Source organism: Diadema antillarum, unplaced genomic scaffold (assembly GCF_040938485.1).
Source record: "Diadema antillarum isolate AM-2024a unplaced genomic scaffold, OU_Dant_1.0 seq00000565_RagTag, whole genome shotgun sequence".
Lineage (NCBI taxonomy): Eukaryota > Metazoa > Echinodermata > Echinoidea > Diadematoida > Diadematidae > Diadema > Diadema antillarum.
This window is the reverse complement of record NW_027271504.1, coordinates 748,235-764,964: the sequence shown is the minus strand read 5'-3', so window position 1 is coordinate 764,964 and position 16,730 is coordinate 748,235. Positions and strand designations below refer to the sequence as shown.

General features: G+C 38.5%; 2 protein-coding genes across 2 annotated transcripts; one reads left to right on the top strand and one right to left on the bottom strand.

Annotated features, from left to right (window-relative positions):
* Positions 1–2,380: 2,380 nt before the first annotated feature.
* Positions 2,381–5,930, bottom strand: LOC139735202 (dCTP pyrophosphatase 1-like). The gene is made up of 5 exons (XM_071645961.1): positions 5,792–5,930; positions 4,561–4,639; positions 3,966–3,997; positions 3,105–3,139; positions 2,381–2,589 (listed from the first exon to the last, which is right to left on the bottom strand). The coding sequence occupies exons 1-5, from the start codon at positions 5,872–5,874 to the stop codon at positions 2,381–2,383; spliced, it is 438 nt and encodes a 145-aa protein (XP_071502062.1). The 5' UTR covers positions 5,875–5,930.
* A 1,775-nt stretch (positions 5,931–7,705) lies between these two features.
* On the top strand, positions 7,706–16,361 carry LOC139735177 (INO80 complex subunit B-like). The gene is made up of 8 exons (XM_071645936.1): positions 7,706–7,817; positions 11,333–11,534; positions 12,319–12,410; positions 13,098–13,264; positions 14,052–14,216; positions 14,720–14,776; positions 15,352–15,467; positions 16,226–16,361. The coding sequence occupies exons 1-8, from the start codon at positions 7,781–7,783 to the stop codon at positions 16,359–16,361; spliced, it is 972 nt and encodes a 323-aa protein (XP_071502037.1). The 5' UTR covers positions 7,706–7,780.
* Positions 16,362–16,730: the final 369 nt, after the last annotated feature.

Below are 16,730 nucleotides of genomic sequence, written 5' to 3'. Positions count from 1 at the left end.
TAATAGTTAGTTAGTTTGTCCGTGTGCAAAATAACTCAAAAAGTAGTTAACGGACTTGGATGAAACTTGCAAGAAAGGTTTAGAATGACACAAGTAATACACGATTAACTTTCGGTAGTGATCCAAAAATTTTGGGGGAATTTATGAAGGATTTTTGATATTTTGGCAGGTACTCGGTCAATGAACTTGGGTGTTCAGGTTGCACGTATTTGAGGTTTGCATGCGCGCACTAAAGTACGTGCTCTAGTTTCTGCTAGGGTGAAGCGCACCATGCAGCTGAGGGTTTATGACGTAACAAAGGCTTCTATATTGGGAAATCGGGCGACTTTCAGCACACAAGGGGTGGAAATCACCGATATCTCTGTGGAAGAACAAGATCAGTGGTGGAAATGAGCTGCATGCTTGGCGGAGGTCAGAGTGCTTTTCTAGTTTCGTTTGTTTTTAAATCCTCAAATAGCACCTGACTTGAGAAATAAAATCCTTGCAAAATATATGGCATATACAGTAAAGTGCTTAGAAGAAATAACTGACACTTTATGTGTGCACACATAGGCCTACATGTTTTACGAATGCTCAAGTACGTACACATACATTACCCTGACTATACACACACACACACATACATTGTATATATATATATAATATAATCATTAAAACAACTCCTTGGAGCAGAAAAATGATGCAGAAATATGGAGCAGAAATATGTTGGCTATATAAAAAGGTATGCTGTACTTACAAGTTTACCTGTGCATACAATCGCACTACACACATGTATGTATGTGTGTGGACATGTATGATGTATCAATTCATTATCTTTGGTCCCCGAGGATGGTTAACATCAGGTAGTATTCCTAAATTTTATATACATGTACGTATACTGTAAAAGTGGAAATTTTCGTGTATTTTGTGCAACCAGAAACTAGCGCGAAAATTAAAGCACGTGAATATTTTTGCTTGCCGTATGTTCCTGTGCGTACTGTCTCGATTCTGCGGAATTATAAACACGTCAAACTCTTCTTACCCGGCCAAGCGCAAAAAATTAGTTAGGCGAAAATATCCACTTTTACAGTATGTCACAGGTTCAAGACTGTTTAGGCTAACTTTTAAGCAGAAAGATACTAGACTCTCTCCTTTGTTTTCACACATCTTAACTTCATTAGTTAAAGGACAAGTTCACCTTCATAGACATGTGGGTTGAGTGAATGCAGCAATATTAGTAGAACACATAAATGAGAGTCAGAGGAAAATCAGACAATCGGTTCAAAAGTTATGAATTTTTGAAGTTTCTGCTCAGTCATGGCTGGACGAGAAGATTAGTGCTGTCACATGTGTACAACGATATAAAGAAATGAATAAAGAAAATTCAACATATTTTCACTTTTCTCGCATAACAACAGAACATTTGACTTCTCTTTTTCAGAAGGCAGGGGAAATAATTACCCTTAACATACATCTCATCCAGCAGTGACTGCACAGATACTCTAAAAATTCATAACTTTGGAACGGATTGTTGGACTTTCCCCAAACTTTCACTGATGTGTTCTGCTAATATTGTTGCATTTACTCAATCCACATGTATATGAAGGTGGACTTGTCCTTTAAGAGCACTTTACAAAATGTCAGTGATATTTTCAAAATTACAGTGCACCCTCTCAGCAATTTTGCATACAAGACAGCTGTATCAAGAAATGAAATAGATGAAAGTTTGAATGTTCATACAGACTACGTACACTTGTATATGCAGTATAACCTTGTAGAATATTGTATATGAACATGAAACCCATAAAGCCTACTTCAATGTTTAATCTCACTATATACTCCTATATGAAAGATTCTTTTACACACTTGCACATACATCTACCATAGCTAACCATTGTCCATCTCCAAAAGTCTCTCCCCAATCTTTCAGGAATTTATACTTAAATACATTTAAATCAAAAGCATATGCCCATGAGAGTATCATTCACAATTTGACCTGTCCTAACACTTTATGCAGTACAAAGCTTAAAATGTCAACAGTCACAAGCGAGAAAGTGCTCACGGTATTGTCACTGAGTTGAATACTTACTCACGAGTACTGGACGACAAGCAGTTAAAATGACAGTGAGAAAATCAAGTCTAGAGTAATCACTTTTGCTCCCCTATGCCCCTCTTAACCACCCCCCCCCCCCCATTAAAAAAAAAATCTATTTGGAAGGCAACAATTGCCTACAATCAAGAGGAAAACTGTGCGGCTGCATGGTCGTATAGGATATCTTCCATGAAATTACACTCAAATGTTTCCTTGATAATTATCAAATGTTTTTTTCATTCATCAGCATTCTTCTCTGCACTGATGTCTTGCAGATGAGAATGTCCTTCCCCATACTCCACTGCATCATCACTTTCTCTCCCCGCTCTCGGAGTACTCGGAATACTTCTTGCTTGACCCCCTGACCCTCTCCGCTGGGTACTTCTGCTCATTGAGGGCCATCTTTTCCTTGGCAGCGAGAGGCAAGTCCACGTGGCACTTCTGGGCGAGGCGGACCAGGTAGATGAGTACATCGCTCAGCTCCTGGGCTACATGAGTTTTGTCTTTTTCTGAAAAATCTGCAGAAATAGATTGAAAAGGACACATTAACAATGGGGTAGCACATATACTCTTTTAAAACTGTTTATTCATTCTTTTTTAAACAGAATCAAATTGATGCCATCACCATATAAAGGTGTATGCTTAAAATAAAATTTTTACTCTATGTTGTGAAGGGGGACATTTTCCCACTCACACAGGCAAAATGATGAAACAGCGAAAGTTTGAAGAACATTGGATGATCTGTATAGAAGGTACAACTTTTTGAAAGTTTTGTTTAATTTCATGTATATAATATATATATATATATATATATATATATATATATATATATATATATACATACATATATGACAGAATCAAAATTTCTCAAAAAATCTTTTCCCTTGGACAATGAAAGAAGACTTGACCTTGCTCCTCCATGGGGCATGAAAAATGTAATTTGTCCTACAGATCTTGGGGACGGGTCAAGGGAATATATATCATGCACTTTATGTGAATAGATTTGGTGCTGTGGAGTAGGATGTTAACTTACTTGGGAGACCTTCTTTCACTTCTCCTCGCCACTGGCTACAGAAAGGGATTAAAATAGAGAGAACTTTCAAAACAGTAGGAAAACAAAATTAAAACAACATAATAAAACTTACAATATTTTGGGCACAGCTACAGTAGTGGTAACATTTGCTTTTTAGTGCATGTGCTTCATTATGAAACTTTGGCCATTTGTTCATATTTCTAGCATTGCACCATTTCAAATCTTTTCAAATCTCATTCGAAAGTACGTAGCACATGTTTTATTAACTTGTTTGCTCCAACACATTTACATATGACAATTTGCATGCCAGCTATTCAATGGCACATTTTAAGATGACGCTACAGAGTACCAGTCAAACTGAATTTACAGAGGTTTTCCTAATCAAACATGTATTAAACTTGTATTAAAAGCCCTGTGTCATCTGTCTTTAGATCAAATAGAATAAAACAAATAGAAACATTCACATATTTGAAGGGTTTGAATGCAAAAAAAAAAAAAAAAAAAACCTCCACCATTTCATTTTTTTAAAGGTCAGTCATCATCAAACAGAGAAAAACAAAAACTTTAAATGGTACTGCATTCATCACATGACATAAAATACTTTAGAAGATATTATGAAAATGATCGCATATATTTTAATCATTTGTCTTTGTTTTTCAGGAGATTAAATCTCACTATCTCAAATTTATAACAAATGATACATCTGTTTCTGCATTTAAAGTCTTCATTTCCTGATGTACTTGTTAAATACAATATACCACAAAAATGTAAATCTCAAGAATGGGCAAGCACATGCACACAGGACAAGTGGAACAAAGTGCATACATCTGAGGGATAATGGTGTATTATCATCTTACTTACAAAATTTCGGCCAGCTCTCCAACTTCACCAACCTAAGGGCAACAAATCAACATTTTAAAGAAAAGTTTACATGTCTGCCCAATGCAAAATTATTTCACAGAGATGACAACAATCAAAAACACCATATTCATGTGTGAAGTATATGCAGAACTGAAAAAGACAACTTTAATTAGGTGTATATATTGAGCATTTCCTAGGTACATGCATGACAAAAATGGTGTAATTTCAGCTCTAAATAGTGTCATTTTAGCATTTTGAGATCTTTGACCTCTTGCCCTAAAACTTCCCAAGAAAACTATTGTCGGGCAATACATGCAAGGCTAGGTTTCATGAAGATACCTTGAGCCATTTGGATAAAAAAGAAAGAAATTCTTAGTAATTTCACTATGATAGATATTACTAACAGAGCATAAATTAACATTTGGTTTGCTATCAATATAATTAGTATTAATTATCATTCTCTTACAGACATTAATCATACAAGGTCACAAAATGTAAGATATCATAGTTCAAATTATAAAGAGATCCTTGTGATGCTTATGTTGCACACTACATGCCAGTGAGGAAGGAATGTATTAGATCAAACTTCAAGTACCATTGCTAACAGCAGATTTCTTGGTGAGTGATACTGGTTCCAGTCCCTGTCTTCCACAAATTTGTCTGCCATTTGTCTCCTGACAACACAACAAAACAAAAACAGAAATGAAACAAAAGTCAATTCACACCAGAAACACACATTATCAAAATTACATACGGATAGCTGATTGGCAGGTAAAAAATCAGTTGAGCGCCGCATCAAGTTTAAAGTCTCAAACTAAGAATATGATTTGAATTTTACCCATCTCTCTATTCCAAATAAAATTACGCAACAGCCATACTTATCTATCAAGAATTATAAATCAATAAAGCTCTAAAAGGGCAGCCTTATACTGTAGATCTAACACAAAATTGACGATTGAACTGTCATAAAATGCTTCTTACCTACTATAGAGCTACCATAGAGTTGAAGCTTTCATGATACCATCACTTCATAGACAAATAGAAATATTTAAGAAATGAAAATTAAGACAGCCCAATTTATCATGTTCAAGGTTCAGATAAAATGCTATGTAAAATTGATGTTGAATTGAATTGAATATGACATCTGTATCATTTGAAAGAGAGGGCCTAGAGAAACGAAGAATTGCTGCAAACATTGCCATTAACCCACTATGCCACACCCAAGATACCCGGCAACACACGGCATCATCACCTTAACAACCTACAGATGATTCCTCCTCGCACCAAACTGTACCAGCACTCAGTCACTTTTCTAGAACAATAACACTCTGGAGTGGGCTCCCGACCAACAACCCTTGATCGCTGCTGTCTCACCAGTATGGGCCCTCACGAGAGCTTTACCACCAAGCTGCTGCAGCATCTAAACTGAGGGATGGATTTTTACTTGCATCTTAATATGCACACCAATGCAATAGAAATTAATCGCCACAAATTACAATGCACCTACAGTGCAAGTTTAAAAACCTCAGCTCAGCATTTACATTCTGACTTACGGATCCGATCGATCCTTCTATGCCTCCTTAGCATGCGGAGTTTTCTCGCAGAAGTAGCTATGAAACTAGAAAAACAACTCTCCACATTTCGTTTCATGGGCACCATTTAATATTCACATTAACTACACACATCCCTGTCGCTGTATGTTGTAGTAAGTCGCGGTTTCGCACGGCGTCTGGTTGCGTCGCGGGCGGGCAAGGGCACCATCAAATCAACTGACATCACTATAGGCGCACGGGACTAACACCAATTGGTAGGCCTACGTCACTTACAACTCCTCAAACGTTGTTTCTGCGCTGAACTTGAAATTGGGATTTTCTTGAGCAACCTCGTTTGATCCATTAGACGAATTCATTTTTCATGTGTACAAAGATGGCTTATTTTAAGGCTGACAAACAAAGTGTAAGTGGTTGGGATCAACAACGTGACGGATAATCCTTCAGAAAGTCGCTCATCAGATGGAGGAAGTTGAAACATGTGCGGTTGTTTATTTACTGGCTCTTCGTCAACGTAGATGGCGTTATCAATCTGTCGGCATCTAGATCTTAGGATGAGCAGAGGTGGGGTACAATATACTGTTTAATCTAGCAAGGGTGCACTTACGCGGATGCGACCGATTGATATACTAGTTATTTTTAGTAGGCCTAATGGCGTTGAAAACTGACTTGTGGAATTTGTGAATTCCCCCAGTGCATGAAATTCATTGATTACATACAGACGAACAGTCATCATCCTCATCGATCTGATGATAGATTTCAGTTTGTTATATTGGAATGGAACCGATCAAGATAATACACTGGCACACAAATACACACATACATGCAAGGGGGAGAGGAATGTTTAGTGCGCATGTGTGTTTGTGGCGGGGGGGGGGGGGGGTTAAAGGGTCAGTAAGAATTCCCCTACCCCGTTTTCATGGAGCAGAATTTTCAAGCCGTGAACTCTCGGAAAGTCATGCGTTGCTTTGATTTTTGGTTGCATATGATTTTTCTGAACCTTATTTTCCAAGTATTATTATCATTTTTTTTTAAAATGAAGAACAAAAAGTGGATGTGTGTGTGTCTGTGTGTGTGTGTGGGGGGGATACACCCCTATTCATGCGTACACTATTTTAGTATGTTATAATGAAAGTATTAGCATGATCACATACAAATCATCCTGTTCATTTAGATAAAAGACTATTAAAACGAGGCTTAATGCTGATCGAATCGATTTCCATACTTTAAAAATGAGAAAAAGAAGAAGAAGACGGAGAAGAAAAAGAAACAGAATTCCTGCCCATACAGGCTATATTGATAGTTACTAAAAACTTTTATAACTGTATATTGGTAGGCCCTATCATTTATCCTTTCTTCGTTCTCTCATAATTTCATAAATAGGCCTACAGTTGCAGATCTAGCTTACACGTTCTAAAAATTTCCTGTCAGCGCAGAGACAGTAAGGAAATAAATGACCCAAACTCGAATGCTCAACGGGCAAGAATGACTTAGGCGCACATTAGGAACAATCTATCAAATCTTTCCCATTATGTATCTGCAGTTTCTATTACTAGTTAAATGTGGTCTGCATGTAAAAGATTGAAATCTATGCTAGAATTTACGAAAGGATAGAGGGCATTTTCATTCCAGTTACACATGCTTATGATTCCAGTGCACTAATTGGGTGCGGATAATAATTGATTGTGTTCTTTCCGAGCTTTCCCTCATTGGTGTCATGACAGCATGGTTGATTGAAAACAGTAACAAAAGTGGGCGGGGAAGGGAGGGTGTGGTATATATTGTATTTACTCTATGGTATCTACATTTTTTCTCAAAAAAAATGTAGCTGTACTAATGGTATTTTACATGTCATGTTGAAAAAAAAATAATACATAACAAAAATTTTCATCTTTGTTGTCACTTTACTCAAGGAATATTATTCTGTTATGTTGTACAGTAATTCCAAAATAATTGATGTTTCTGGTATTATTTGAATGGAAGGAAATAATTATCATTTGAAAAGGTAATGGTTAATTGGGAAGAGATAATATACTGCAATTGTTAGCATACTCTCTCTTCCCAACTTAGAGAGAGTAAACTGTCAATGCCATGGCCCAAGTCAAACCATCGTGTTCCAATGAATGGGGTGTTTTGATGTGGCGGTAGCTTGATTGGCGCCCTCCGCGTTGATTGTCGCAGCAATGAAGCGATTACCAACATCTTCACGAAAAAGCAGCAGAACTGCCAGAAGATAAATCGCAGATATTTACAATTTATGCAACAATGGGAAAACGGAGAGACCAAGCTATAGCTGAAGATGGTGAGTGCAATCTTTTTTTGATGGTAAATTGTAGTGGGAACACGTATTTTCTTGGGATATTTTGATAATTTGGTACGCGAGCCGCAAGCTCATTAATCAACAACAGCGTTTTAAGTATGTGGGCACACGTATAAATCATGACAAACGTCTGTGATCCGACCGTTTACCGATACTCTGCATCACAGCCACAGCGCACAGCCACAGACAGGTTTGTTCAATCAGGGAGGTCGAGGTACGAGGTGATACCTCCCCGGGTCAATCGACGGATCGACAGTAGTGTTGATGTGTCTAGCAGTAGCAGTAACACTTTATAGCATTACAGCCAGGTAATCATGTAGGAATGCACACCTACCGTACGTACGTACGCTTCGCTGTCTGTAAATTAAATTTTGTGCAACTGCTGGAATGTAAAACTAAATAATGAATTACAAAGATGTAAATTTAACATTAAATGATAGCAACCTGTCCTTTATTCAACCAATGGCGTCCAAAATTTGACCACTGGGATATGTATGAAACGGATGCGGGTGTATATTTATATAAGGCTAGAGTTGTCTAGAGTAAAATATCCCGTTTGCGGCAGTTTAAGCATTGTTGAGGGTTTTTCCAACTTGTAAACAAATCAGGCAAATTATTTTCAACCACTTCATAGAGTAACTGCGTCAGTAAGCGGCCGTGCAGCCGTTCGCGGCAGGTACAACATACACGGTAATATACAGGTAAACACAGCATTGCACTGTTACATGCACACTACACATATACTAACACACTAGCAATCAACAAAAACCAACCGATAAAATGGGCACGATCTCTGACGAAAGTGAAATTTTCTCACCTAAATGACAACATATCGCATCCAAAATGAAATTTTCGGTACTTCTTAACATAACAGTTAAGAAACAATGGTCCAAGAAACTGGATTTTTTGTCGTTTTCTCGATGTTCCTGGATTTTGAAAACATATCCTCACGTAAAATAGAATTTTCGCGAGCCGATGTGGGCCGCCATTTTTTTCGGAAAGTGGATGTTACCATCGAAAAAAAATGAGAAAAACACGAGAAAGACATCAACAACACCGCCAGAATTGCGATCTTGTTTGTGGCCAATGCATGTGCGCACGCTATTTTCACGTGCTTTCGCAATGGGAATTGGCGCTTACGCAATGTTCGCGAGACATGTGAAGGCGTTCAGCCAAAGATCGCGGGGCACGCGCGTATTGCATAGGGATTGTACATCGTGCCGCAAGCAGAAATACTACGTCGCATATCGCCTTTATCGGCGAAAATTGTGCCGGGTTTTGCCCTGGTAAATCATGAAAACTGCGTGGGTCAATGGTAAATTTCTTTCATGAAAACAATTGCGTTAATGAATAATCTTGTCTATGATATATGAAATGGTTGAAAATAATTTGCCTGATTTGTTTACAAGTTGGAAAAACTCTTAACAATGCTTAAACTGCCGCAAACGGGATATTTTACTCTATATCATAGACAAGATTATTCATTAATGCAATTGTTTTCATGAAAGAAATTTACCATTGACCAACGCAGTTTTCATGATTTACCAGGGCAAAACCCGGCGCAATTTTCGCTATAAGGGCGATATGCGACGTAGTATTTCTGCTTGCGGCACGATGTACAATCCCTATGCAATACGCGCGTGCTCCGCGATCTTTAGCTGAACGCCTTCACATGTCTCGCGAACATTGCGTAAGCGCCAATTCCCATTGCGAAAGCACGCGAAAATAGCATGCGCACATGCATTGGCTGCAAACAAGATCGCAATTCTGGCGGTGTTGTTGATGTCTTTCTCGTGTTTTTCTCTTTTTTTTCGATGGTAACATCCACTTTCCGAAGAAAATGGCGGCCCACATCGGCTCGCGAAAGTTCTATTTTACGTGAGGATATGTTTTCAAAATCCATGAACATCGAGAAAACGACAAAAAATTCAGTTTCGTGGACCATTGTTTCTTAACTGTTATGTTAAGAAGTACTGAAAATTTCATTTTGGATGCGATATGTTGTCATTTAGGTGAGAAAATTTCACTTTCGTCAGAGATCGTGCCCATTTTATCGGTTGGTTTTTGTTGATTGCTAGTGTGTTAGTATATGTGTAGTGTGCATGTGACAGTGCAATGCTGTGTTTAGCTGTATATTACCGTGTATGTTGTACCTGCCGCGAACGGCTGCACGGCCGCTTACTGACGCAGTTACTCTAGTCTACTCTGGACTAGAGTTCTAATATCGATTCTATTTTGAAATAAAATTGACCTTCAATGATAGCATTATTGGTAACGTTACATCAATGGTGACCAGCACCAGGGATGATGCATGATCATTATGCAGTTGTGAATCTTAAATAACTGGATAGGAACCCTCACTTCTGCTTGTTGCATGTGTCTAACATTAAGCTATTAATAGTGAACATTACACGTCATAAAAGAAAAAAAAAGTGTATTAAATGTAAAGCAAGTGGCCCCTGATTTGACATCTTAAGTTGCGGAATCAAAATAGCGTGCATGATCCATACGCTTGCGCTGCAACCATTGTTCGAACGCCTGTGACCATTGTTCGGCACCGGGTAACTGTGGTTCGACATTCGCGAAGTACGGCCCGTGCGCTCGCCCTGCCTATGTGAATGTATTAGTGCGCGTGCCACGTGCGGGTGAAACTATACATAGTACATCGCACGGTATCGCACTACGAGAGCGCGGTTCTCCATGTACTCCACACGCTGTACGAGAGATTCAACGCCTGAACACGTTGACGAACCATGGTGTTACCGCAAATTCTAGCACGGGTGGAATGCAAAATATAAATATTGCGTATCACGCTCAAGTTATCTCAGAAACGGCTGCCATCATGGCTGTAAGTGTACACGCCCTACAGATTCAATGCAGATAAACGGACTAGTAACTTCAAAACTTGGAATAAAACGAGTCTATATGTGTTGCTATACAACTTTACTTACCCGTTTACTTACCCGTTGAACTGCTTATGTGAGCTGACCCTGGAGGGTCGCGACAATGATTTCGGGGGTCCGGCGACGTGGCCCACTGTTGTGCTCTTCGGAACACATGTGGAGGTAGTTGCATAGTTTGAATTTCGCACTTAATATGCGCCATTTTTTATTTGTAAGAGTGGTCTATTCATGGAACCCTGTTGAATCAAAGGCCACTTGCTTTATGTGCGGAGGAGAATTATGTACAGTCTGGAAACAGGCTTGTTCAGTGATGTTATTATCTAAATATTCTTATTTGAACTTGACATCGATTTATAATCAAGTATCATTCAGGGAATTCTAAGTCTTTATAACAGATTTTAGAAAGCAGATTATATCTGTCATCTGCCTTTTTTTTTTTTAGTTTTGCATAGTTTAAAAGCTGGTATACTACTAACTTACAGATTTTTCAAGGTCATCCTTTGTTTCACATTTCCATCAAATGGCAATAGGGTCACCCATGCCACATCTTCATATTGGTTTACTGAATTGGCTTCTCATGTCTTGACTCAAAAGGTTACACTAGCAGTCCACAGCACCACAAGAAGCACAAGAAACACAAGCACAAGAAGCACAAGCGCCATCGCGAGTTGATGAGTGGCGGCCAAAGTTCAGACACGGGGCAGAGTGAACTAGTTGAAGCCACAGACTCACTAACTGGCAAACCACAGCTCAAGCTCAAGATCAAGATCGGTGGACAAACACTTAGAACCAAGAGGTAAGATTGTTAAATGAGGAGAAGGTATGTAGTCAACCTTGCCTAAATTGAATCTATTTGAAATGAAGAAATGGCTTTGACTTCGAGAAAATGCAACTTCTGAGGGATTTAAGTCAATAGAATGTAAAGAGAAGAGAACTTGAAAAGACCTTTGATTTAGGCGATTATTTGACTCATCCGAGGTTGACTTAAGCATAGTTGACTGTAATTCCATTCCACCGAACAGGAATCCTCAATAATGTTGTTTGTTTGTTGATTTGTTTGCATATTTGTGTTATTTGTGTTATGTATATGCACTATATTTACTTGTACATCACTACTTAAGATTTGGAAATTTTGCAGTGCAGAGTGGTTGCACCTGATATCTTCTGACCAGTCTGGGTGGAAGGAAAGGCAGTTAATGTTGCTAGGTTTATTGAGCAACCCCAAATCCTATCCTACATCTGTTTGACTGCAATACACCCAATTTTCAGCATACAGTTGTATCCCTCCCAAAATGACTGACTGAACTGATATAAACACACATCTGTGTTTTAAAACACCTCTATTGTGGATGAAGCATAATGCAGTATTTATTATTGAATCTTCATTATATTGCTTTTGTTTATACATATGCATTTCACAAGACATCACAGTCATTGCTTCTAGTTTAATTCGTGTTATAATGTCTGTTAACCCGTTCTATATTGAATTCTGAAAGGTTAAGATACTACCAGCATGGCCATCACTTCTGGTCTCAGGGAGGTGCATTTTTCATCTACAGTATCTGATTTTCACTATACAGCTTTGACAAGATCAGCGTGACAGCATCATCCGACGAACCAAGTGATGAGGAAGACATCTTGGGAGAAGACACCAGTAATGACACTTTGCGTGGTAAGAAAAAGAGAAAGGCAGGGTGGTCCATGAGGGGTTTCAGCATGTCGCTGCAACATGCTGAGAAGCCAGCAGCATGGTACATTGTACGCAACATCCTCAAGAATTGGCAACATGCTCAAAATAAAATGTAATCAAACATGTGAAAAGCGTGTGCTAAACATGATAAACATCAAACTACTTAGAACATTTGCCTAAAAAACATAAAACAGAACATCCCATGTAAGCAGCACAATAGGAAATAGGTCACGAAATATTGCACCCACTCTTGACTTGCACTCTGTGCAAAAACAATTTATGCAATATTCTCACAATTCAGAGCCTGCAACATGCTGAAATTTTAAGTTGTGAACCACTGTGAAGAAGACTTTTTTTTTGGTTGAATATCTTATGTGCACAAAGTCATTATTCTTTTCTCTGCAATTTTTAAGTAAACTTTATATGCCTTTATATGTTTCCTGTGTGTCTTCACATACTGATACAAAGTGTATACATGTGCCAAGAAGGTATCCCCAAAGCTATCATCAACATGCATGACAAATTTTAACTATACAAATCAGTGCGTTGTAAGTGCCTTGTGATATGTAGGCAGGTTAGTGCATGAATGAAAGCAAACTTATGATTGATAGTTATTCATTCGATAGTTCATGCCAATCAATCTCCATATCGTTTTATATAAAATGAAAGGCACATCCCCCAGCACGGCATCTCAGGCCAGTGGTCGGTCAGTGTCCAAACTGTCCAAGGAGGAGGCAGAGGAAGAGGCGTGGCTGGACGCCCTAGAGGCGGGAGAGCTGGACGAGTATGGCGAGATACCAAAACCTAAAGATGAGTCCTTGTTGACTGCCAGACAGGTGAGACTTGGAGAACAGGTGGTGGATGATACAGGCAACTTCCATTATAATAAGGTCCTCGGGACCAGCAGTTTCTTTCCATATATTGAAATTTTAATTTTAATTTTGATTTTATAAAAAGGTATGTAGGTGATAATTTTACTCCATTGTAGCGAGAATTTTGTTATAACTGTGTTCGTTATAGCGGGAGTGCACTCTATCTACATAAGTTTGCCACAGAGCTGTCATAGTGCAGGGGAACCTTGTTATAACCAGGACCTTACACAGACATGGACAGTTGACTGTGAATTGATTTAAATGAAGCAACCTGTTGGACTTGAGTATACATAAATGGTGGCATTGGAGTTCCCATAATTAGAGTCACTCTCATCACTGTTTTCATCACAATTCAGACTAGAGATATTAGAAAAAAACAACAACACACAAGCAAACAAATAAACAGAAGAGAGAATGCTAGATAAGTGTACTGCAACCAATTCAAACTTCCGAGGCAAAGAGGATATGTGGAGAGCAATCAGGCAAGATACCTCCAGCCAGCTACATTTTTGTGTTGTTGAGCAAGAGGAGGAAAAAATCCCAACAACATTCATGTTTTTTTTTTTCAGGAGAATTGATATTTTTCACGAGAATTTGATATTTTTCATGGGGAAAAAATTCTATACTTGTTATGCAGTGATTCAAGTATGATGGTTTAAGAAGGATTCGCTATTTGCAAAGGCTAGCTTGCATATTAAAAAAAATGTCTTCTCAACAATTCCCTCATGGATTTTTTAATTTCTCTTAACAGAGATCCCTCCTGAAGCGAGCTACAGCCGAGGATGACGACCCAACAGCTGGCATCTTTGGGGCCCAGGGCAAGGTGCCAGAGATGACGGCCGAGATGCTACAGAAGAAGGCCCAGAAAGCCCAGAGGAGACGTGTACAGGAGAGACGGAAGGTTGAAGAGAACAAGGTAGTACAGGCTCTTTAATTGCCTTGCCACTTATTAGTTTGACATAAAGTCTGATTGATTGTGCAGTATATGTCTTTTGTGGTATCGCTCATTTTCCCTGGACTGGTGATTTGATAAAGGAAAAAACATCCAAAAATGAATGACTTTTTCCCCCTTTAAATTGTGCAATGCTTTGATGGACAGCAAAGTAACCAAAGACAATTGATGAAAGGTTATTTGTTCTGTGATGTAGTTATACAGATTCAAATGTAAGATATGTTTGATAGGTGTATCAACTGCTTTCTATCTTAGTTTTGGTAATGAAATGATTGATGTCATGGTCATTAATTTATGTAGGGTCATGATGTCAATATTTGCTTGTTTCATTATGCAGAAGTGTAAGATTGATATCTGAAGTCTTATATATAAATGCCATAATTCACTGAACAGTTGCAGATTTGAAACAGTATTTCATCAGTCTTTGAATCCGTATCTCAAACTTCTGAATGTTTCCTTCGTTGCAGAAACAAACCATAGAAAAACTCCTAAAGAAGCAAGATGCCAAAACCAAAGCTGCAAAGGTAAGTTTGCTTCTGAAATATTGGTTAGCAATCATCGACAACTTTCCACAAATCTATAACAACGAAAGACAAGAATCGCTTTGATTTTGCAGTCATTATGTTGTTATGATCAGATTGAAAGTACAGCTGTAGTGGGTACTGTATCACAATATACAGTCATTGCATCCACAGAGTAGTTTTGCCTTTTCCGCTAAACAAAAATTACCTTTCCTTAAACTTTTGTCCTAACGACACAAAGTAGTTAAAGAGGGTTAATTGATTAAAAAAAGGCAAAAAGATGAAAAAGAGTATGAGATGGAGAAATTGGTAATTACTTCTACTGTCGGAATTTGCATTGGCTGTTTATGAGCCAAGACCATGGAAGGTAACCCTAATGGAATGGAGCACTATTAAAAACAATTGAACTCGCCACTGTTGAGGTGCTTTCACATGGCTCTCATAGACACTACCAGCTAGTCTTCCTTCTATGCTTGATCTAACATGTTCTGGGAAATGTTTCTAATTGAACCCTGCATTTGTATATCAATCTGATGTATTATGAAGTGTTTTGGTTTTGTTTCTTTGTTATGTAACAGGCTAAACAGAAGAGAAGTCTTGAGGTGCCCCACATTAGGTACATCAATGGTATCAGTGGAATCTCATTGTCCTACCCAGCTGGCCATGTCTTCCCAATAGAGAAAATGTCAGCTCCGTAAGTCTTAACTCAGCATTCTTGTGTTATTTTGAGGTAAAATGTGCCGAGATCAAAGAGATGTTGCCATTATCATTATATGGGCCCTTCTTATATACCTCACTAATTTTGTGCCACTGCTCTTGAGTCATCTTGGTCATTTTTTGTTTTGGGTCATTTTTTGAAGGAATTGTTATTTGTATTAAACGCATGCACTTATTTTTTGTTCTGCACATACCAATGTTCTATTGGTGTGCACCTCAGATGATAATGAATGAAATGAAAATTTCTTTGCTTGTTCTGAGAGACTTGGTGCATTACTCTGTGTCATTCTGCAGTGCCAAGCACCTCATCAGTTTCATGCACATTCCCAGATTGTTTTCTCACTCCTCGTGTCATCCGAAGTCTCTCAAGTGTTGTGATCTGCACAATGTGCATTTTTAAAAAGCATGTAAGATCGAAATTCTCCCAAACTTTGGGAAGGACAGTTCAAAATCAAGAGCAGAATGAAGGGAATGGAGTGACAAATCTTTGATGGATTGTGAATCTTGTCTATTCATAAGTATCCTAGCCAACACAATAATGAATGTTAATGTATGGTTAACAAAATGCTATAAATTCCATTTTAATGTAACTCTGAAAGAGAATGTAGCTTGTCCATACCATCTTCATAGCACAAATTTTGGGAAATGATATTTGCAAAAGATGTTAAAGACTTATGAGATACTCCTATTACCTATAACCTCTGTATTCCATTATATCTTACTTCATTTCATCAGGCCCATCAAACCTGTCATCACATGTGGAATCGCTGGCTGTCGGAATGCCAAGAGGTACTCATGTTCAAAGACTGGTGTTCCCCTTTGCAGCTTGGAGTGCTACAGGAAGAATCAGAGCCTTATATGCGCAACGTGATGCTGCACCATCCAGTGTGACCTCATAATGGATCGACTTGCCATGCTCCCGGTCTTGTAACTGTGATCACGGGACTGATGAATGAATTTCTGCAGCGTTCACTTTGCTGACAAGGGCGCTTGTTCAAGTCCAACTAGAAGACCTTCAGTTATTCAGTCTGGTGAAACAAGCAGGGGGACTTCACTTCTGTCTCAGATAACGTCAGGACGCCTCAAGTAGCTTCTCATGTGTAGCAGCTCATCAAAGTGAGCTAATGCTATGTTGTGGTTTTGGCTACCTGTTGCCTGTTAGCCGTCCATGCCTTCATGATATTCCTTCCTCGTCATCATTTGGTAAACTTTTAATTCTATTAGTTACCTCTGATTGATG

Coding starts and splice junctions, on each gene's coding strand:
- LOC139735202 (XM_071645961.1), bottom strand. CDS start 5,874: ATGAATTCGTCTAATGGATCAAACGAGGTTGCTCAAGAAAATCCCAAT. Junction 3,998..4,560: donor GAAATCTGCTGTTAGCAATG/GTACTTGAAGTT, acceptor TGTTGCCCTTAG/GTTGGTGAAGTTGGAGAGCT. Junction 2,590..3,104: donor AGTGAAAGAAGGTCTCCCAA/GTAAGTTAACAT, acceptor CTATTTCTGCAG/ATTTTTCAGAAAAAGACAAA.
- LOC139735177 (XM_071645936.1), top strand. CDS start 7,781: ATGGGAAAACGGAGAGACCAAGCTATAGCTGAAGATG. Junction 14,217..14,719: donor GGAAGGTTGAAGAGAACAAG/GTAGTACAGGCT, acceptor CCTTCGTTGCAG/AAACAAACCATAGAAAAACT. Junction 14,777..15,351: donor CCAAAACCAAAGCTGCAAAG/GTAAGTTTGCTT, acceptor GTTATGTAACAG/GCTAAACAGAAGAGAAGTCT.